This window comes from Castor canadensis, chromosome 3, assembly GCF_047511655.1.
Source record: "Castor canadensis chromosome 3, mCasCan1.hap1v2, whole genome shotgun sequence".
Taxonomy (NCBI): domain Eukaryota; kingdom Metazoa; phylum Chordata; class Mammalia; order Rodentia; family Castoridae; genus Castor; species Castor canadensis.
In genome coordinates this window covers 30,256,766-30,279,746 of record NC_133388.1, presented here as the reverse complement: position 1 = coordinate 30,279,746, position 22,981 = coordinate 30,256,766, and the positions used below count along the sequence as shown (strand labels likewise).

General features: G+C 42.9%; 1 protein-coding gene across 4 annotated transcripts; it reads left to right on the top strand.

The window, feature by feature from the left end:
- Window positions 1-5,370: 5,370 nt before the first annotated feature.
- On the top strand, window positions 5,371-22,940 carry Cipc (CLOCK interacting pacemaker). 4 transcript variants are annotated; one of them, XM_074067480.1, is made up of 4 exons: window positions 5,371-5,522; window positions 11,431-11,618; window positions 15,135-15,301; window positions 19,578-22,940. In XM_074067480.1, exons 2-4 carry the CDS (start codon window positions 11,483-11,485, stop codon window positions 20,469-20,471), a joined length of 1,197 nt encoding a protein of 398 aa, XP_073923581.1. In that variant the 5' UTR covers window positions 5,371-5,522; window positions 11,431-11,482; the 3' UTR covers window positions 20,472-22,940. The 4 variants fall into 4 exon arrangements, with proteins under 4 accessions (XP_073923581.1, XP_073923583.1, XP_073923582.1 ...); XM_074067482.1 differs by lacking the exon at window positions 5,371-5,522 and adding an exon at window positions 5,541-5,562; XM_074067481.1 differs by lacking the exon at window positions 5,371-5,522 and adding an exon at window positions 5,657-5,879.
- Window positions 22,941-22,981: the final 41 nt, after the last annotated feature.

Here is a 22,981-nt window from a genome sequence, read left to right as displayed (position 1 = left end):
TAACTTTTGAAGTCTTAAAAGGGACACACAGCATCTCAGAGGCCCAGGTTCTGGATGAGCAAATCACATTTTTTTATTCCTGAAGAAATGTTCCTAGTAATCTGTTTGCACATGATTTCTAACACATTTTAGACAAATGAGATGCCTTGTAAAAAATCCATTGCATTGTAGGTCTTGACATCATTGTCTTTAAAATAGGCTGAGAACATGATAAAGCATTGGAGAATGAATAAGGAATGTCTCAAAACTTTCTCTGACATTAAGAAAAAGAGAACTTGAATTTAAATTGCACTTCAAATTTAGAAGGCTAAGTGACTTATCTTTTTCATTCAAATTTTCAAAAGGATGCCCTCTCCTAGATTAAGAACAAAAAAAGTGCCCACCCATTCTGAATACCATATTCAATTCTTCTTTGGAAATTGACTGCCTGCTTTTCATTCTCCTGTTGGAGATTTAATTCTGAGATCTCAGACTTTGGGATCAGGCAATCAGCTGGCAGGAAAGCAGATTCTGAATCTAGATAAAATCAACCAGGTAGTCTTGATGAACAACTAGGCAAGCGTACATCCCAACATCTGGTGCCTGCTTATCTAACCTGTTGAGATACTGACTTAAATGGACCCTAAAGTGCAACTTCCAGGAGTGAAGCTTTCAAAAGGCCTAGGCTTGCCTCCCTAGGACTGGAAAGAGGAGGGTTGGTGTACAAAATTCTTAGACTTGTCTTAGTCTGCAACACACAGCCACTATGTCCATCAGTCTTCATACTGACTACCAGATTTAAGACTCTTCATGGAATTCCAAATAAAGTCAGTCATGACCAAATCCAAGGTTGAGGAGGTAGATTCAAGGGCATTTTTGAACAAATGTGCAGAATGGAAAAGACCTACCAATGATTCCTGGATAATGAGGCACTGGAAATTCTTTGCCAGAATTACAAGTGTGAAGCTAGCCCTGGAGGAGACAGCAGCTACCTTCACTGCCCCTTTTCAAAATACTTCAGTAGCCATACTTTTGTGCAAAAAGCCTGGAAGTGGGAGAGAGCAGAGCATGTCAGGGAATCCACAAAAAAACCAGGACTCCAGTTGGCTCATGCCCCAGAGGCTGTGGAAGCTACTCTTTTCTGGTTTTTTCCTTCTCTAGCATCTATCATAATGATGTGTGAACCCACTGTTAAATATTCAGGAAGTTTGAGTCCCACTGATACCAAGTTGGTTAAATATCTACTATGTGGAATTTGCTTTGTGGGAGAAAACCATGAATGTAAACCCAGCCCAAAGAAGCTTAAGCTGCAGTTGGGAAGACACATAGGTACTCAAGAAATTACAGCATAAGGCAGTCTAGATCATACTACAAGACACAAAGCGTTCAATATGGTGGAACTTAATTTCTGTATGAGACTATTCTTCACCTTGAACTTTGTAGCCAGCTTCCTGTTACTGCAGTGTCAATTTCCACTAAAGCACTACAGTTCCATCTGGCTTTCTGCCTTTTGTCAGTCTCATGCTGGTGACCTCAACTGAGATCCAAAGGCTGTTTTACAGAAGGTAGGAAAGCCTGTAAGTTCACATATGAAGTCAAGGTATGAGTCAGAAGTCAAATGGCTCCTCATAAAGGGACAGAGCTTAAATCAAAGCTTTGTATTCAGTCAGGGAGATTATACTTTTAAAAAATCTTCCCTAAAAAGATTCTAGGTAGAGGATCAAACGGTACACAGCAGTTTCTGAGCATCTGGGAAGATATGTGGGTTGAACTCAGCATATCATGCTCCCACACACAAGGAACATCTCCACCATGTGCAGAGTGCAGAGAAAACCAGCTCAAGGCATTCTCTGTGAAATTTGCCTTTACAGTGCCCAGCCTCCACCCTAGCGTCCTTCCCACACAAGCTCCTGACCTAGTACTTCTGGCTCCTCACTGGTCTCAACATAGGAGGAAAGGGTGTGATATTACTCATTTCTACTCCAACACATTTCATCTGGAATTCCAGTCTTGGCTCCACTCTGCAGCACTGGTGACCCTGGCAAGAATCAGGGTCTTATACCTTAGATTCCTCTTCCATCAAAGAACAGTACAACCACCATCCCACAGACTGTGGGAGGATGAAATGAGTACATCTGGCAAAACACTTAGGACACTCTGTTAGTTGTTATGAGATTTCATCTTGGGTTCCAGAGTATTTGAAGGAATTTGAATATTTAAAGGAATTTCAGGTATTGGCAGGAACATACACAGCTATTTGGGAGGAGTTTCCATTTCCCCTAGTATCAAACCTATGCCTGTGTATTAACAACTCAATGGGAATCTGAGTATTATCTTTTTCATGTTCCAGATACTACCCTAAGAATATGAGGCAAGAACCATCCTGGATGGTGGGGCCTTGTCACTTGACTGCTAAGGGAAAACAGGTCCTGCCATTTCTGACCTCTGCCTGCACCCATGCTGGAGGGTTCCCCTCTTCTTTCACTGATCATGACTCTGGGACTGTGGAGCACACTCATTCCTTTTTAAAAATGCCTTGAAGTGGTCAGCACCAAGTATTATTGGTGCTGATTCAAACTAGAGAAGGACTTTTTACATATGGCCAAAGGAGGTTCAGCAAAATGAAATCAATGGTTCTCAAATGCTTGTCCAAAAACTGACGCTAGTCCTGTGTTTTCACTGGCCTTTGGCAAAATTAGAAAAATAAGAATGATGCGATGAGTTTTTCTTAAGGCTGAAACTACTCAGTTTTTAAATTATGAGCATGTGCATTATCTTTCTTTATATATGGGGAGGATGTCAAAATGCCCCTTTTATGAAATGATATTGATAGAAGCTGGGATTTGAAACTAGATCTTTTGAATACTTTCCCTGCTTATTATAGATTATAATTACTTTTACATTATTTAAAAATAACTTTAAATGTCAAAACAATTATTTCAAAAAATTTTTTTGATACAGGGTCTTACTATGTTGCCCAAACTGACCTTGAACTCCTGGGCTCAAGTCATCCTCTTGCTTCAGCTTCTCAAGTAGCTGGGATTATAAGTGCATACCACCAAATGTGGCCAAAATAACTATGAAAAAATTTATTTATAAGTATTTGAAACTACATATTATATGTGAGTATACTTAGAAACATCTTCAAATAAAACTCAGCACAACATTAACTCTTCATAGAATTTTACCTGGGACTGAAAACTCAAATCCTCACATGGATAGGGCAGTAACAGTTTAATGAAGTAGGCTGGGTAGAGTTGAAGTTTCTGACTAGCTCTCCTTGACAGGAGAAAGGAAAAGGAAACCTATGAATCTCCAAGTGCAGCATTTAAGGGAGCCTGTCTCCCCCTGCTGGCAATGGTGGTGGTAAAATGAGTCTTGGACAACAAATAGTACCGGAGAGGACTGGAATTGCCAAGACCCTACAGCAAGAAATGGTGCTTCAAAATCTTCTGTCCATCACAGGGACCTTGGCCTAACCAAGAATTCCTGTAGCACCAGGAAGCTACCCACAGAGATGCTGATTTACTGACTCTGGTAAATTACAAAGGATTTTGTAATTCTACATATAGAATCACGTAAAATAATCATAAAAATTATGCCTATCAATAGATCTGGTTCATTTGATTCCAGTGCCAAACTGCCTTTCAAAATCAAATGGTTGATAAAGTATTGCTGTCTGCTCAGATGAAGATAAAACCAAGGAAGTCTGACTTATGTGCTTTTGGAGGATGGAGATATGCTTTTGTTTGTTTTGTCTGTATGCATTATGACCTCACCCATTTCTATTACTGTAAGTGCAACTTTTATCTATCCTTAAAGCTTCAACTGCTGGTCTCTTCCTCCTCCAATAACAAAAATCAAGCTGAGTATTTTTTCTTCCTCAACTTTACTGCTTTGCTCAGAATCTCCAGGCACTTATATTCTCTCTTACATTGCTTATTAGAGCATGTCTTATCTCCTGTGTCAGATTTTAAGTTGTTTGAAGGCAAAGACCCTTTTAGTTGGCCTCAAAAAGAGGCGATATGGCTTCATGGTTAAGAGCTCCGGGTTAGTAGCTGTGTCATCGTGGGCACAAACTTCAGTTCCCTCATTTATAAACTGGTGCAGCAACACCTACACCATAAATTTGCAGAGGCATTATAAGAAAATGCACGCAAACCTGATGGCTCTTAAATCATTTTGTTTTCACTCCCTCCATCCCCCAATAACAGCCTCACATGCTGTAGGCATTCAGTTATCACTTGTTGGTAGCGCTTAGGGTAATAAGTACACTCATACCCAGTTAGCACATGAGCATTATCTGGAGAAGTGATTGCTTACGACCTCACAGCGCTTCAGAACGCCTGGATTACCAACAGACCACAGTTACCCTCATCTGGGCCAGCGCTGTCCAATGTCACTTTCTGCAGTGCTGGGAATATGCTCTCATCTCTGTACCATGAAGGAGCTATTTAGCCATAGGTGGCTCTTGAGCTCTTGACATGCGGCTCGTACGAATGAAACACGGGATTGCTTCATTCTATTTAATCGAACAGCTTCTCCTGGAGCCTGCCGAACTGGACAGCGCAGCTCTAGAAATGGTTAGCTCTAGAAACGGCTTCGACCTGTCTGCCATCTTTAAGCTCCTCTTTTCCACTAGGGCAGGAACCTTCCTTGGTTAAACCCATCTTCGGGTCGAAGACCCCCTTTTCCTTTTGCTGTTACATGCGTGTCACAGGGAAATGTCACCCAGGGCTGGTGCGAGAAATCGGACCCGCACACGGGACAAAGCCAGCCAAACATCAAATGGCATGAAGTCACCCAACTCAAAAATTCATTCCGTCTCGGCCTCGGGGGCTGACGGGAACGCAGACAAACCAGGCGACTGGCGTGGCACACACGTGAGAGGCGCGCGGGGCGGCGTGGGCCTCCAGGCCACCGCATCCCGGCTGCCCGCCCGCCTGCCAGTCCTCCCACAGCGGGCGCCGTCGCCACGGGCTGTTTCCTGTCCCCACCCCTAACGGCGTATAGGGGGCACACACCCCAGGAGCTGCTCTCCTCCCACCGCTGCCCGCGACCTTAAACGAATCACGCCTCGTGCCGCGTGGGCTACGAACCGGCCCTCCCCTGGCCCTCGAAACCCCGCCTCGAATCCGTGCCCACGACGCCCATTTCTCAAGGTTCCCTACAAAATGGCTGCAGGGACTCAGGAGCCAACCATAGAGACGACCGTCTGCCGCGGAGAGAGCGCCGACCTCTCAGCGCCGTCGCAGCGCGCGGGCCTTGCGTTCCGGGGAAAGGCCGGGGCTCCAAGGGCCCCTCTAGGAGAACAGCGCGTAGTCTCTGTGGTACCGGGTCCTCCGAGCTGAGTCACGTGGCCGGGAAAGCTGTAGCCGAGGCTGGGGGAGGAGAAATGGGCGGGAGGCCGGGGAGGGGCGGTGAGGGGAGCGAATAGCTGGAGACCCGGCTACAGCAAGGTTGTCATGGTGCCTTGGGGCCGGGCTCGCGCATGCGCTACCTGACCTGCCTGGCCGGTTGTGGAGTGGCGACCCTGGCCCTAGGTGAGAAAGGGAGGACTCGGCTCGACGGGGAGGGGAGCGGGTATGGCGTGATCTGGAGGGTTGGGGCGAGGAGCGCGGGGAAACAGGTGGGAGTAGGGGAGGAAGGAAGGGGAATGAGATGGCCAAGAGGGCGAACCAGGACTTTCTGGGAAGGGAGGACCAATGGTGCGAGCTGCTCCCTAGTTAGTGGGTTTGCGTGGGGAAGGAATCGCAGGGGAGGAGGGGACTAGTGTGAGCAGCAAGTGGAGTGAGTCGATTAGGCCCGTGGCCCTGGGAGCCAGGGCTGCCCGGGTGTCCGCAGGGACAGCAGCGTCAGGAGGCCTGCCAAATCTTAGCACAGGGTCCGGGACTGAGACGGTGAGTGGGCGCTGAGCTGCTAACCGGGTGAAGGCCCTGGACCTGCAGTAAGAGCTGCATCCTGGGCCCGGGGCACAGGTGTGCTGCCTTTTCCAGAGACCTGCCGGCGCCCACTTTGCTGGTTATTTCTCCTGGGTGGCCAGCTTACCAGGCGTGGTGCCAGGGCTCGGGATGTGGGGTGAAGATGGGCAGTGCCAAGTAAGGAATTAGTGGTTAGTGGGTGGGTTGGGGGCAGTTCTGATCCAGGCCCAGGGCCCAGACCAGAGCCAGGCTCCTTGTTATTGCCCAAGTCCTGGCAGTCCGCACATTGCCTGGTGGTATGCCAGTCACAGCACAGACCTAGGGTCTGCCCAGTTCTGCCCTGCTGAGCTGGCAGGCTGGTGAATGCCTGGAGGGTGCACATGTCTGGCACAGATGCCGTGTGGGCTGGTGCGAGTGGGGAGGTGGGCACTGTTAGTGTGAAGTCTTTGCAACAGGGGATTTGAGAAGGTTCTCTAATCTCATCACCCATTTGAAAGGTGAGGATAGAGAGAGTCTTACTTGGTTTCAAACAAAGAGAATTGTGTGGACTTGGGGTTCAGGATCTTTGACATTTTGAATTTCCAGCCAAGTTGGATAATGAGAATGTATGTGAGGGAGAATATGAATGCTACGGATTTAGGTGGAATTTTCCCATTATTAAAACGCACACACATTTCCCCAGAATGGTATCTCTGAAAATGCAGATGAAAAAGAAAATTACTTCGGAGAAAGCCTAGTAGCATATTTGTATTTCTAACTGGGATTACTCATGGCTTTGTGGCTGGTAATTTCTTTGTTTTCTATGGCTTTATCACTCACTTTATTGTATTTAAGCCTCTGCTTGGGCTTTCACCTCACTCCTCTGTGCACGCATGTTATACATGTGACACATTTTAAAGGAAAAGTGAGCTCTCAGGAATGTTGCCAGGTATCTATAAAAGGAGAGAACTGAAAGCTGCACTTCAGCTGTTTTTCCTTGTTAACCTTGGGTCTCTTTTTTATCACGAACTCAAATCTCCACAGAGATTGTGGATTACACCAACCTTTAATTTGGTTGGTGGATTTGCTCCTGTGGTTTCATCTTAAAATAAGGAATAGATTAGATACCTGTTTCCTGAATTGGACCAGACCTGGAAAATCTTGACCATGGTGCTTGGAAAGACAGTCTTGACCTTCAAGCTGTTCAGGTATTTTGGTGATAGCTAAGCTACTCTGGCTGTCAGACTCAGTAGGAAGATGTGTTAGAATTCGTTATTTTCTTGAATACCTCACATGTCCATTGTTGGGGGTCTCAGGTTGCAAAGATGGAAAAAGTCACCATGAGGTCAAGGAGACAAATAACTAGATTCTAATGTAGAAGTGCGAAAATAGAAATAAGCACCAAGTGCCGTGGGACACTTGCTAGAATTTTATACCTATTTATGTAAACCCCTGTATTCATTGATTAGTTTTCCGTTATTAATTTTAGCACCTTTTGGACCTTGTGTTACATACACATGCATGAGAAGCCAAATTAGGTGCTGACAGTTTGGGAGCTTAGATTAGTCCTAATCAGAGTAAGTAAGGTGCATGAGGTCTTCGATGTTTGTAAAGCAGTGTTAGTAGCTTCCAGGCTGTGCCAGGAAGCTCAGCGATGAGACGGTGAGGACTTGGTGCTGCACTTTCAATTCCTCCTCAGCTATGCGCATATAACTTTATTGTAATACCAAGGAGGAAAAAAATTCAACTTCTTGAGGTTTTTAGACTTTGCATTTGTGTGGTCCTGGGTTTGAGAAGCGCTGGTGGTAAACCCCATCACCCTGCTTATCTTGTGTGCAGATATTTAGTTAATTATGAGCTGACACATTCAGCCTACTCCCTGCTGGAGAAGAGAGGTAGGGAGGGTATAGCTCCTCATGCACCCTGCCACATGAGCCTCCCTGGCTGGAAGGCGTTCTGCTTCTTAAAGAGAACTTTTATTGATAGAGGCTTTCATATTTTTAAAAATGTTTACATTCAAAATAGCCAACTTATTATTCTAAAGTCAGTTATGTGTTCTTCGTGTCCTACCACCACCAACTCCCCAGGATGTAAAATTTTAGTATCAGGCAGGGCATCGGTGGCTCATGCCTGTAATTCTAGCTGCTTGGGAGGATCACTGTCAGCTACCCCAGGCAGAAAGTTAGCCAGACCCTCATCTCAAACAATAGCTGGGTGTGGTGGTATGCCTGTCATCCCAGAGGGATGGCAGAAATCATAAAATAGGAGGACTATGGTCCAGGCTGGCCTGGGCAAAAAGTAAGACCCTATTTCCAAAGTAACCAGGGCAAAAAGGGCTAGAGGCATGGCTCAAGTGGTAGAGCACCTGCCTAGCAATTGCAAAGCCCTGAGTTCAAACCTCAGTGCTGCCAAAAAAAATTAGCATCAGTTTTCTTTTAACCAATTTGTCAATGTTTCCATATTTTGATTCTATAATCAATATTACCCTATAACTTGTCTGTGAGCCATGATAAAATTCCTGTGTGTTTTCTGTAACTCTGATGACTAACTTTAAGAAAGTAGCAAGACCTTTTTCATTGTCTTGTTACAAGGATTGTAGAAGATTAAATTGATATGCTTTCTCTAAAATACCTGTAAAATAATCCATGTTTGGTAAGCTATTGTGAAACTTTGTTAGGTTCTTAATTAGTAGCAGCTGCCATGAACTGCCTTTCCTAATCAGGATCAACATCCTGGTCAGACTGGTTTTAGTCTGCACGTCCATTCACAAGACACATCTACTTCCATGTTGAAGAAGGCTCCTATTCACTTTTAGACAGTATTATTTAGGAAAATTACACTATGCACATTTGCTGGGTTTTATACAAAAGGATCCTGATTTAATTAGAGATACAGTTTTACATTTTAGTCTGCCTTTTAAACTGGGTTGTCCATACTGTCAAACATCATAGCTGTCAAATAAAGAGACATTGCTTTTGCATAGTAAGATGTGACAGTGCCATTATTTGTCTTTTGTGCACACAGGATTAAACATGTGACCTGCTTGATTTGACATGAATTGTGAGGAAACTAGTCCCTTTAAATGAGGCAAAATGTATAATGGGGCAAATAATTTGTACTTGGAATTGTGTTTAGAGTTCACTCATTTAGATGAGTTTGTGTTTTCTTTAGTCCATTTCAGCTAGGTGCAAAAGTATGAGCAGAGGGTTGTCAAGGATGTTCAGAAGCACCTTGTCTTCTATTTAACTCTACTGTGACTCCTTCCTTTGCTGTTCCTCACTAGGTCCTGTCTTCAGAATGTTCAGGCTTGTCATTTCAGCATGATTTTTTTTTGTCGGTATTGGGGTTTGAACTCATCTCATGCTTGCTAGGCAGGCGCTCTACCACTTGAGCTATTCTGCCAGCCCAGCTTGTTACTTCAGTGCAGTGTGGTTTGGGGACTCATGTTTTTCTCTACTCAGAAGAACAATAGGATGGCGTCATGAGTGGATTGTAAATTAAAACATCACCAGGCTTTGTTTACACCTACCCAGTTTTCCTGGTTACTGTTCTTTTCCCCAGTTGGTACCCTCTCTTCTTTATCTCAGTAGTATCCTTTGTGTTCTGATCATTTCAGCCTCATGGTTGCCATTCCTTGGTAACTCTTGTTAAAACATCTGGAATGTTCTCAACCTCTGCCAGCCCTTTGTAGTCATTTTTGCACTGTTAGCTGGGGACTAGCTGTGTGTCACTGGGGCAAACCTACGCTTCTCTCTGGCTCTGTCTTACATGTGGCTTCCTACCCAGCATCTGCACTTAGATGACCCACGGTCACTTCACTGTTTACATGATCAAAACTGAACTAGCTTAGCCATACCTGCCCACCCCACTCCTGTGCTCTTCTTGTGCTAGCTTAGAAAATGGTACCATCTTCTGCCACCTCCCCCATATAATAACCAAGCCCCATCGAGTTGACTTTGGTGTTTCCCTTCTGCCCATCTCCTCTAGGGCCCCCACTGTAATTCACCTGACTGCGGTGGTAGCAGCTGAGTATCTCAATGCCACTTTTGCCTGTATCCATTTCATTTTAAAATGCTTTTAAAGTGCAGATCTAATCATGTCAGTCTTTTGGTTTAAATCCTTCTGTGGCTCCCCACTGCTATTAAGTTAACATTCGAAGACTGCCCAACATGGATTCCAAGGCACTGCCTGCCTGACACCCCTTCTCTCATGTACCCCAGTGTCAGTGCAAGGCATTCTGCCCCTCTGCACTGGCCTGCCTAGCCATTCAGCTTGAGTGTGGCAAACTCCTTGCTCCCTTAGGGCCTCCACACTGCCTGGAACACACCTGCACACCTTTCACCTGGCTAACTCCCATTAACTCCTCATCCAGATCTCAACTACTTGGCACTTGCTCAGTCCCCCACCCCTTCATAGCTCCTATTAGAAGTCAGTTGTGTGATTAATGCCTCTACAAATCACAGGCTCCAAGAAGGATGTGAGTATTTCTATCCCATTCACTCTATTCCCAACACCTAGCACAGTCTCTGACTTAGAGTCAGCACTTGATAGATTTTTTTTTTTTTTTTTTTTTTGGTTGGACTGGGTTTTGAACGTCATACTTGCAAAACAGGTGCTTACTGCTTGAGCCACACCTCCAGTTCATTTTGCTCTGGTTATTTTGGAGATGGGTTCTCATGAACTATTTGCTTGGGTTGGCCTTAACCACGATCCTCTTGATCTCAGCCTCCCATGCAGCTGGGATTACAGCTGTGAGCCACTGGCGCCTGGTGATACATGTTTTTAAATGACTGAATGTAACTTATCTGTAGCTTATTATTTGCACATAAAAGTGTTGAGTGTTTTTTTGTTTTTTGGTAAGTTTGTTTTTGTGGGGCTGGTGACATGCTAGGCAAGTGCTCTACCATTGAGCACACCCCCAGATCATAAAAGTTTTTTGTAAGCCAAAAAAAGTAGCATGCAGGGCCGGTGGAGTGGCTCAAGCGGTAGAGGAACTACCTTGCAAATGTGAAGTCCTTATTTCAAATCCGAGTCACCAAAAAAAGAAAAAAAAAAGTAGCATGCATGTATAAGGAGTTGGTTTTACTCTGTTCAGTACTTCATCCAAAGAACTGAGATGTTTATTTGAGAAACTACACTGTGGGAGGTGGCCAGGGGTCATGAGCCTGCAGATGTATAGTGGGAAGCAAGCCTTGTTGGTTGATGTCACTTCTCCTCTCCTCAGGGAGGAGGGCAAGTTGATTTGGTTATCCATTCCAAAAAGCCTAATCAAATGTGCCCTTGTTAGCACTTCACAAGGCTTTCCACTGAATGTGGCTTGTGTGCCTTGAATTTGTAATGGAAGTAGAGGGCAACAAGAGGACTGTGAATCTCGTTTGAGGAGGAAACCATTCTTTTTAGTAAACTTGGAACCTTTGTTCAATTGAGACAGATGAGAAAAATATAGCTGAAGTGGGTGAAGCCAGTGTTCTTTGTTCTTGCTGTATTCATCATTAGGATCATTTGTTTCCGCTTTCCAGGCAATAACGTCTTATGTAATTGTTTTTCATAGGGAAATCCAGATAAAAAGTCTACCAATGAACCTGCTTCCAGCCCAGTAAAACATGGAAAGGAAAATCCTGTCCAGAGAGAGCCCCAGAAGACTCTCGGCCAAGCTAGGCAGAGGCACAGAAATGAAAAAAGTGGCCCGACAACTCGGCATGGTGGCTGCTGAGTCAGATAAGGACTCTGGATTTTCAGGTTAACAATATCTTATCATTTCTACATTGTAATGAATGATTCGCCTTACACATTTCCTCCCTAAAACTCAAGTGTGTGATAAGGATAGGAAACTTTTATACACAGATTAAGTAGCTATTTGATTTCTTAAAATGGTAATTCTAATACCATGTGGTTGGGTATCCATCAAAGTTGCGGTATGTTAGTTCTGAAATTTGACATCTTTTCAACTTAGACTCTCAACTTGAAGTCTTACGTTTCCAACTGTTGTAAGTGGTTGCTGGAAAAACTATTTCAGTACTCACAATTCTGTTGTGTTAACTCCTTTTTCATAGGAATAGTTATATTGCACAGGGGGAACATTAGTTCATGTCGTCTCCATGTAACAGTTTGAAGACTGCCAGTTAAAAGTAGTGTGGTCATGCATCACTTAATGAAAGGATACATTCTGAGGAACTTGACCTTAGGTGATTTTTGTTCTTGTGTGAACCCTACCAAGTGTACTTTCACAAATCTAGATACACACCATGTGAGATGATAAAGCCACCATCTCAGATCCATTCCATCATCAGCTGAAGCATCGTTAGGTGGTGCATGACATATAATATGTTAAGCTAACTTTGTCACTAAGAAAGTAATTTTTCTGTACTTAAAAACTCCCCCCACCCTTAATAATCTTTCCTTCCCAACATCTGTATTTTGTGTTTAGACTGTGAGCCACTTGACCCAATTCTTAACTCTATTAGAGATAAGAAAGTAGAATGCTTCCTTACTAACTTGTCTCAAACCTTACCCAAAAGAGCTAGCTGCAGCCCAATAAATCTCTTAATTTTGTGATGAGGTTCTTTTTTATTTTGAGGTCTTGGGGGTAGTGGCTTGCTGAATTAGTGTCAACATTTCTGGCCCACAGGATGAACAGGGGTGATGCAAGGTGACTTGGGCTCAGCATCCTGAGAACGGAATCTTCTCTAGGGGAAATTTTATATATATTATCCTAGCTCACTGAAATGAATCCATCAATTCTATTGATTTATTAATTCATAGTGAGACATGCAGCTGTTAAGAAAACAAGAACTCTCTCATTCTTAGATTGGTGTATTTTTGCCTCACAGGCATGCTGAATGAGAAGCCAAATTATAAATAGACTGTTACTCAGAGAGGGACAGAACACCAACCAAGGGATTAGAATAAGAGGAATTAGTTGCCTGCCCAGGGCCAGGGCAGTGTGGGGATGGGTGAATCAACCTGTAGCACTTTGGGTTTTTCGACTCTTATCTCTTAGCAGTGTTTCCCAAGCTTGCTTCATCCTCAGCTCACCCATGGCATTCGTTAAAACACAGATGCCTAGACCCTGACTTGCAGGTTCAGATACCTGAGAGACCAAGGGAGGGCCTGGAATGTGGGTCTCTGTTGTAACATCAGACAGATATAGGAAACACCGCAGGCCTAGAGTCTCTTTTTCCTTTTAATATCATGTTTGTTCTTTGTTTTTCATATCATGTAGGTAATACATGTTCACTGTAGAAGCTTAGAAACTTAGGCAAGTCAAAGAAGAAAACAAACATTATTCATAGTACTTTCATCTATAATTCCCAGTACTGTTGACTTTTTGGCACTCCTTCTTCCAACAGTTTCAATTTCATCTGTTCCAGAAGGTCATCCCAGTGAATGCCTCCCAGCCAGTCCTGGGCCAGGTGCCAGTGATTTTGTCACTGCCTGAGTTATTCCACTTACCTTGGATATGATGAAATTCGTAAAACCTATGTGGTGTTTCCCATTTTAATTATTTTCCCAACTTTATATTTTGAGAAATTTCAAATCTATACAACAATGAAATGATACCCCACATGAAAGATATTTTCTTTCAGATCCACTGAGTGTTATCATTTTGCCATGTATGTTCTCTTTCTCTCTCCACCCCCACCGACATTAGCTGAACTATTTGAAAGTTTCAAACACTTGAGATTTCACCCCTTAAAACTTCAGTATGAATCTCCTAAAAACAGGATATTCTTCTATGTAATATCATTATCATACCCAAGAAACAGTTATCATTAGCCACAGTATGTATTCAGATTTTCCCCATTGTCCCAATAATGTCCTTTGTAGCTGTTTATCTTTTTCTCTTTGTTTTGGATCCAGCAGCCAATTGAGGATTGTGCATTGCATTTAGCTGCCCTGCCTTTTTAGTCTTAGTCAATCTACAGTAGCTCCCCCATCTTTCCTTTCTTTGTTTCCTTCTTTCCTTATGACATTGCCATCTTTGAGCAAGTCAGGCTTGTTGTTTTGTAGAATGTTCCACACTCTGGATTAAACTTAGGGCTTTGCCCTTGCTAGGCAGGTGCTCTACCACTTGAGCCACACTTCCAGCCTTTTTTGTGTTGGCTATTTCCCATCTCTGTTTCCCAAGTAGCTAGAATTACCTGGCTTACTTTTTTTTTTTTTTTTTAGCAGTTCTGGGGTTTGAACTTAGGGCCTTGTGCTTGCTAGGCAGATGCTTTATCACTTGAGCCATGTACCTAGCCCAGGGTAAACATTTTTGACCGGAATACTACATTGTTGATACCCTGTCCTTCCCATTGCAACACATAAGGAAAATCAAAATTAGTCTTATTCTTGGTAATACTCTGATTGATCACTTGGTTAAGGTAACCTGTACCAAATTTCTTTATTCTAAAAATGCCCTTTTCTCTTTGTAATTAATAAGTAATTCATGGGGTGACACTTTGAGATTGTGTTCTCCAAGAAACTTGTTTTGTTTTTTGTGTTTTTGAGACAGGGTCTCAGTATGTAGCCCAGACTGGCCCTGCCCTTGCTAGCCTCCTGCCTCAGTCTCCAGAGTGCTGAGATTAAAGGCATTTCCCACCTCGCCTGACTCCCAAAAAACTCTTGACCAATGGTTTTAGCATCCATTGATGATCCTTGCTTGAGTCAGTTACTACATTGGTAATTTGAAAGTTGTGGTCTTCTCATTCTGTCTTTCTTTGTCCATTATTAACTGACACTCTTCTGTAAAGAAGCATTTTATATTCTCTTTTCCCTTTGTAGCACTGTCGATTCTGGAATTCTTTTGTAATTTAGTTTGTCAATCCATTAACATCTTTATTTCTGATAAAATTGTCCCAAGTTTTTTATTATTCTTGTGGTGTCCAGAGCCTCTAAAAGTCTTAGTCCTGCCTCTCCTCCCTTCTCAACAACAGATTCTTGAAGGTAATGAACTATCTTCAAAGGCCTCAATTCCTTTCTCCTGTAGACTGGTGATTACTTTCATATGAATCCTAATTGATGGAGGTTTTTATCTGTAAGAGATTTGCAAAGGAAGTCAAGATGAGCAGTGATGCTTAATCTTTTGGAGTGGGAGGGATAATTATGGATCCCATTAAAAATTCAATGAAAGTTAGACACCTCAGAAAATTCATAAAAACACATATCACAGATGTTCCTTTCCATTTCAAGGGGCCCAGTGGTTCCTGAGGAGCCAGATGAAGAGCCCTTAGCCTATGGCCTAAGTGAACTGACCATTCTTCTGTCTACCAGATGGGAGCTCAGAATGTCTGAGCTCTGCAGAGCAGATGGAATCTGAGGACATGCTGAGCGCCTTGGGCTGGAGCAGAGAAGACAAGCTGAGGCAGAGCTCCAAAGCTGCAAACACCTTCCCTACACTGTCCCCCATGGTCGTTATGAAGAATGTGCTGGTCAAGCAGGTGAGGAGGACTAATATGACCCAAAGTCTTTGCAGATGAGTATTTCCAAGCTTCTTGGGTTGGACTCTCCCTTTCTGTCAAGGAGAGATTTCAGAAGCAGACAGAAGAACCACACTGCTGCATACTTTCTGTTCTGAAGAGTGAATGACACCTTTCAACAACTGTTTTAAAAAGGAATATAGGGGGCTGGAAGTATGGCTCAGTGGTAGAGTACTTTTCTAGTATGTACAAGGCCCTGGGTTCAATTCCTAGTGCTTGGGGGAAAAAAGTATAGAGTCAACACTAATACTCTCATTTTTGAGACAAACTATTTGATTTTTGTTTTCCTGGTTTGTTCAAAGTTTTATATATAAAGGAACCAAGTTGAAATGTTACATCAGCAGTGCATTCTAACATAGGGTAGAGTTTAGGGTAGAAAAGAACAATGTCTTTTCAATTTGAATTGCCCTGGAAATTTGGAAATGTAACACACACTTATAAACCAGGCATCATGGTGTGTGCCTGTGAGATCCCAGCACTCTGTAGGATGAGGCAGAAGGATCACAAGTTTGAGGGTAGCCTAGGCTACAAAGAAAGACTCTGTCCAAAAAAAGAGACACCTTTGTATTTATTTCAGAAATAGAGGCCATTTCTAAGGCAAAGCCTTGTCATTGTTAGTGACAAAGCACTAATGACAGTACTTGAGAGTGCTTTTACCAATGGAGTCCACAGAGCTAGTTGTAAAGTTGAAAGGACTGTGTTGTGGGTTTTGTTACATAACTGTGTATCTTATGTGATTATTGTTTAGATATGAAGGGGAAGATTTGGATGAAAATATGTTAAGCTCCAGTTTTTGAAACTGAGACTCCATCTTATGAACTTGGTTAAGTTAGAACAAAGAAGTCTGAGGAATGGAAGACTGATTTAAGTCAAAGAATATTTAATAAACTTACCCTACTATGCTCTGAAACTATATCACAGTTCTTGCATGGATACATCGATAAGACTACTTAAAGATAATGAAATTAAAAATCCAGCCTAAGTGTTGATCTTCCCGCCTTAGGTCGAAGGTTAGAAGAATATGGCTGTAGCATAGTGGGAAGCCTTAATGCACTAACTATTATCAGATTACTTCTGAGGAGCACATGCTGAGGTTCGCAAGGCAGCCTGATGAGTTCTGAAAAAGAATTTGAAGATTTTGCTTGGTAAATCACATCTTAGCTGGAACCTCAGCTCTTCTTATTGAAAGGAAAAGAGAGCATAAAGATTCCATTTGGAATGGAGTCCAAATGACATGGTCTTGCCAGGCCTGTCTAGTGCTTCTAGGTGACCATGGTCCTGGCTCTCTTTCTTCCTGTCTCTCCTCTGGCTCCCTTGTTATTCCTTCTTTGTGTGGCTATGTTAATAAGCCTCCTGTGTTGCAGGCTGGGCTGGCTGGCAACTCTGGAAGGTGTGAGCAGCCCACACTCAGGAGTAAGGAGGCTTTTCTGGCAGAGCCTCATTCTGTAGACAGAGAGTGGGCCTGGTCAGGAGATAGGAGGTTTGGGGACAAGCTGGCCTTATGAAGTAGCCTCAGGGTTTTGCTTAGTTTAGTTTTGGTTTTTAATTTTTTTATTCCCATAAGTTAATTATACAAAGGGGTTTCATTGTGACGTATACATGCATGTAATGTATTTTGATCAAATTCACCCGCTCTATTACTCATTCTTAACCTCCCTCTCCCTCCTTTTAACCGTTTTTAGTGGGTTTCATTATGTTATTTTTACACACACCCACACAATGTCCTTCAGTCATCTTCTTCCCCACCCTCTTTTTCCCGTCTCCTCCCACTCAAACAGTCCTCCCTTTTATAATCTTGTCACATGATTATTGTTGTTGTTATGTCTAGATTCTACCTATGAATGAAAATATGTGATATTTATTTTTCTGAGCTTGGCTTATCTTGCTTAACATGATGATCTCTAGTTCCATCCGTTTTCCTACAAATGACATAATGTCATTCTTCTTTACTGCTAAATAATACTCTATTGTATATATGTCCACATTTTCTTTAGACATTCATTGGTTTTTGGGCACCTAGGCTGATTCCATAGCTTGGCTATTGTGAATAGTGCTGCTATAAATATGGGTGAGCAGGTCTCTGTTATATCTGACTTACATTCCTAGTTTTGTTTTTTTTAACATGCTAGACTCCACTACATTCTAAAATTAAAATACTTTTTTTTTTGGTGATACTGGGGTTTGAACACAGGGCCTCAAATTTGCTAGTCAGGCACTCTACCACTTGAGATATACTTCCTCCAACCCAAACTAATAATATACTTTTAATAACTACTGTATATTGGGAGTTGATCATTGATAGTTGATGGTCTTGATCGTTAGTGCTTGATTTTAGGAATTTTCCTTTCAGAGGTCTGCCTCCACTTCTACCACTAGACAGTACAGTCTTGCCATGACCAGTCAGCCACCGTGGACTTCATTTCTTTAACTGAGCATGAAGGCTTAATGTGAAATTATTCTGGAGTCCTGTCCAACTCTTAAAATTTTGTTCCATATTCCCTTAGATGATTTCAACTTGAATAATACAATATGTAAAATCTAGTAATTAGAACAAATTAATAGCAGCATGAGAAAGAACAACCCAGGAAAATTATCTTGGGAAGGCAATGTATTAGATTTGTGGCCTGAAGTTTTGCTTCTGACTGAGCTGAACTTGGTTGATCTCTACTCCAAAAGACCCTGATTTTGGATCTCTTCTGATAGAGAAATGTGGTTTCTGGGCCTTCCTTGCTTGCTTTTGTACATCCCAGCTATATTTGAATACCAAAGGGCTCCAGAATGGGCTTTCCAAATCATCCCAATCTTTGCACAGGAAAGGAGTTATATTTGGCCTAAAGTTCCCATTTAGCATCCAAGAAGCTGATACTTGTGCACAATGGTATGCGTGTGTGGAAAGAGTCCATAAAGGCCTTCAGATAAGTCATATACCCCCACATAACCCACAAAGGATAAGAACCTCTGTCAGGCTCACGCTATACCTAGATTCATCTAAACATGAGTCTTTGGGACTGGATTGAAGCTAAACTAATATAGAGACAAGTAACCATGTTCTCTATTTCATCTGAATCAGTACCTCAATTAAAAATAAAAATGTATACTTAAGGAGTAATATAATAAAAGTAGTACAGCCTTTGGTTAAGATGGGTTTTAGAAAGATGGGTGAAGGCTGAGTGTGGTGGCTCATGCCTGTAGTCCTAGGTACTTGAGAGGCAGAGATCAGGAGGGTCTTGGTTCAAGGCCCCATCTCAACCAATAAAAAGCTAGACATGGTGGTACACATCTGTGATTGCAGCTTCATGGAAAGCATAAATAGGAGGATCACAATCCAGGCCCTCCCAGGCATAAAAGCAAGATCATATTTGACAAATAACAAAAGCAAAAAGGGCTGAAGACATGGATAAATAGTAGAGCACTTACTTACCCTGAGTACTGCCAAAAACTAAAAACTAAAACTAAAATAAATAAGAGCTGAGCAAGGTGGTACATCCTATAATCCCAGGATTGTGAGTCTGAAGCCAGACAAGGCTACATAGTAAGAACCTGTTTCAAAGAAACAAGAACAAACAAAAAAGGATTTTAGAGTTGGAGGATGGAATCCTAGCCGCATCACTTAGTAGCATGGTGACTTGAAGTTCTTTCTACTCCCTGTGCCTCAGTTTCCTAATTATGGGGTGGTTATGGGGATTAAATGAAAACATCACACAGAGCCAGCCTATAGTAGGCCCAACACATGGTAATTGTTTCCTTTTTGAGTGATTTGCTGGTTATTGGGTGTCACTGCCTTAAGAGTAGGTCCACAAGTTTCTGCTAAGATGTAAGTTTTGATTCAAAGTTGTTTTCAGGTAAAAGAAGTTGCAGGCATAACTAAGTGCAGAGAGCCTTGGTGTAAAGTCATATTATAGTCTTGAGCATAGCAGTTTTAAACTTATGCCAAGAAATTGTACTGAGTTATGACCTTAACTCTGTCATTACCTCATTTTCTTTTTCTGAGTGAAAGCACTTGAATAAAAATAGATATTTCTCAAGTTTTTCCCCCAGGAAAAAGTATGTAACATAAGACACAAGTGGATTTTCAAGCTACTTCCCCTGTGGTGTTCCTGACCAGGGTTCTCCTGTACATGAGGGACGTGCCATACTTGAAACCACTGTCATTTCTGAGTGTCTGTCCACTTTGCCCTCAGTGGAGGTTGTACTCCTCCACCCAAAGTGAGCAGCTGCTCTCATCCTTTGTTCGCAGGGAAGCAGCTCATCTCAGCTCCAGTCCTGGACTGTCCAGCCCTCCTTTGAAGTGATCTCAGCACAGCCACAGCTCTTTGTCCTGCATCCACCTGTGCCATCTCCTGTCAGCCCATGTCACGCCAGTGAGAAAAAGTCAGACTCCAGAAGCTACTTGCCTATTCTGAATTCTTATACCAAAATAGCACCACACCCAGGCAAAAGAGGCCTTTCCCTTAGTCCAGAAGAAAAAGGAGCAAGTGGAATGCCGAAGAAAGTCTGTACGGAGAGACTGGGGCCCGGCTTGCCTTCCAGTGAGCAGACCAAGACTGGCGCTGTACCATCCAGTCCCTCAACTGCAGCCCCACCCAGCGCCAAACTCACCGAGGACTCAGCTCTTCAGGGTGTGCCCTCCTTGGTGGCAGGTGGAAGTCCACAGACTCTTCAGCCAGTGTCCAGCAGCCATGTGGCAAAAGCTCCAAGTCTGACATTTGCATCCCCTGCTAGTCCTGTCTGTGCCTCAGACAGTACTCTGCACGGCTTAGAGAGCAGCTCCCCACTCTCCCCACTGTCAGCCAATTATAGCTCACCTCTGTGGGCTGCAGAACACCTCTGCCGCAGCCCAGATATTTTTTCAGAGCAGCGGCAAAGCAAACACAGGCGCTTTCAGAATACCCTAGTAGTCCTGCACAAATCTGGTTTGCTGGAGATCACTTTGAAAACCAAGGAGTTGATTCGTCAGAACCAGGCAACTCAGGTGGAACTAGACCAGCTGAAGGAGCAAACCCAGCTGTTTATAGAGGCCACCAAGAGCAGAGCTCCTCAGGCGTGGGCCAAGCTGCAGGCATCTCTAACGTCTGGGCCCAGTCATCCAGGCAATGACTTAGACACGTTCTCTGATCACCCAGATATCTAGCACAGAGGCATATTTTCCAGTTATCTGAGTGGTTCTTTGAACTCTTTTGCTGTTACCTACACTGTTTCCCAAAGCTTACGTAAGACCTTTTCCTTCTAAACTCACCTTTGAAGCCAGTCCCTGGCTGCTGTCTTAACCTGTGGTCCATGTTCATGTTGTGTGTGTCTCCATTCCACTGAGGACCTCCAGCTCTGTGTGTCCTTGAGTTCCTTCTCCTTAGCCTGCAGGCACTTAGCTGGATCATGGGGAAAAGCAGGAAGGATGACTGTGTGGGGCTCTTCTAGCTGTCACCTCCCACCATCCTACTCACTAACCAGGATCAAGGGTGCAGTAATGAGGATGAGCATATGGAGTGGGTCACAAGGTTCCCTTCATAGATCCTCCCTTGACTGTCTTAATCACAGAGAAAAATAAGAGGTGTGTTTGCATTCCACAAGGCCTCATGCCAGCTGGGTGAAACCTAAAATGCTTTGGGCACAGGTTGAGCCCGGGTGCAAGCACTTAATCACGTAAAGCTTTGTTTTCAACTTGAATGTCAAGGGACAAGGGTAGTACTGTCTGACTCAGACACTTCAGTCACACACCAGATTGCTCTTTAAAAAGTAGGAAACATGCTTCAGATTTTAAAGGTATGGAATGAATTGAGTACTGTCTGGAACTATAGTTGATGAATTGCTTTTTTAACTGAAGAAGGCCAGAGAAAATAGCCATTGCCAGCATCTCTTGGTCAGCAGCTGAAGGTCTTGAAATAGTGCAGTCTGTTTTTATATCTAAAAAGCTCAAGGATAACTTCAGTGCTTCCTAAGGGTGTGGTGTAAGTTATCTCTCTGCTGCCTTCTTGTTGTTTTCCCTTTGTTTTATGAGAGGAAAGAAGTGATTATGCTTGTATACTAAATAAAATCATCCTGAGATTATAAGAATAAGGCCACAAGAAATTTAAAAGCATTCTCATCAGTTTCCTTTTTGCATCTCAAGTTTTTGCCTGTCCATGTCATGATGACGGGGAGCAACTGAAGAGCACTCTCTTGTGTCTTTCAAGCCAAAGGTGTCATGTTGGTTCTGTGATGCTCATCTCAACATGGAGAATGACGAGAATTTCCAGGTGATATTCACTCTTTCCTGCTCATTGTATCAGTAACTAGATGTCTTAAGTAGGAAAGAATCAAAGATTTTATCCCCTCACTTAAAATTTTCACCCCCTTGAAAACTTTGTTCTTTACAAATTCCTTTAATGAGTTCTTATGGCCAGATCCATCTTTTCTGCAAAGATGTTCCTGAGGTTTTATTAAGCCCAGCAGTTAATGATCATATTTACTAGGTAGCTGTAACTCTAACATCAGAATTTAGAAATTCTGAGGCTTTGGATCTCTCAGACTATGCTCACAAACACATAAGACTTAAAAATAAACAACTTGGTAAAATCTCTAGACTCCTCTGATCAACAGAATTTGCTTTCTGAAAGAGTTTCCAAAATCAGAGCAAATGTGTCTCTAGGCAGACTCAGCTCCTTGTAATGTTTTTGTCTTGGCCCATTCCCTTTGCCTCCCCTCAGTCTGCATGGCACTATAGCTGCTCTGCTCTGCACCATGCTAGGAAGCTTCCTGCTTGGCAGAATAGTTTTGGCAGCAAAGCCATAGAGACAGGTGCATTCAGAACAGCCTGGGCACCAGTCATGAGTCTTACTGAGTGTCAAAAATCTGAAAGCACTTGCTGAGAACCAAATGCATTTCTTTGGAAAAACACTCTGTGGAGCTGTGAGCTTCTCAGACTCCTCCCCCTAGATTGGGGTTTGCATTTCCCTTCCTGTCGTGATAAAAGATGATGAAAGCCATCATCAGTCCTCACTGCTGAGTAACAGCAGCATACCGCAACCTTCCCCTCTTTGATCTTGTACCTAGAGCTGGAAGTCTCTAGACTTCAAGCATGGGTATTCTTTCCTTAGTGGAGCTGGCAGCAAATGAGCCCATGTAGAGAAGCTAGATCTTGGAGCTATCTGTTGGGGCCAGAGGCCAGATCCATAAATAGAGGAACTTCAGAGTTGACCAGGAAGATCTCCATTGGTTGCACAAAGCTGTAAGTAGTAATGGCCTTAGCAGTGCATGATGTCAGTTGTATGAAGTACTGTGGCAAAGTTACTGTTTTCTGACCATGAGAAACCAATTTTAGCTCAGATTTTATTGGCAGTATTTAAACATCTAGAAAAAGTTGCCAGTTGAATTGGTTATGGGCATGGACATTTGTAATTTATTACGCATCACTTTTTATTGATTATAGTATTGTCTGACTTCACTTCTCTATGATTCCTTCAGCAGAAAAGTAACTTATGCATATACTGAAGTGGTTTTTCCAGATATGAATTCTTTAGGGTAGAAATTATTTAACAAATGTGAATTCTTTTGAGAAAGTATGAAGTTATATAGAAATTGACTGTGAAATGTCAGAGGAAAATAAAAGTCACTTACTTGAAAACCGTTTGACCTTTTTGCTTTGTAATTGCTTAAAAATACTAA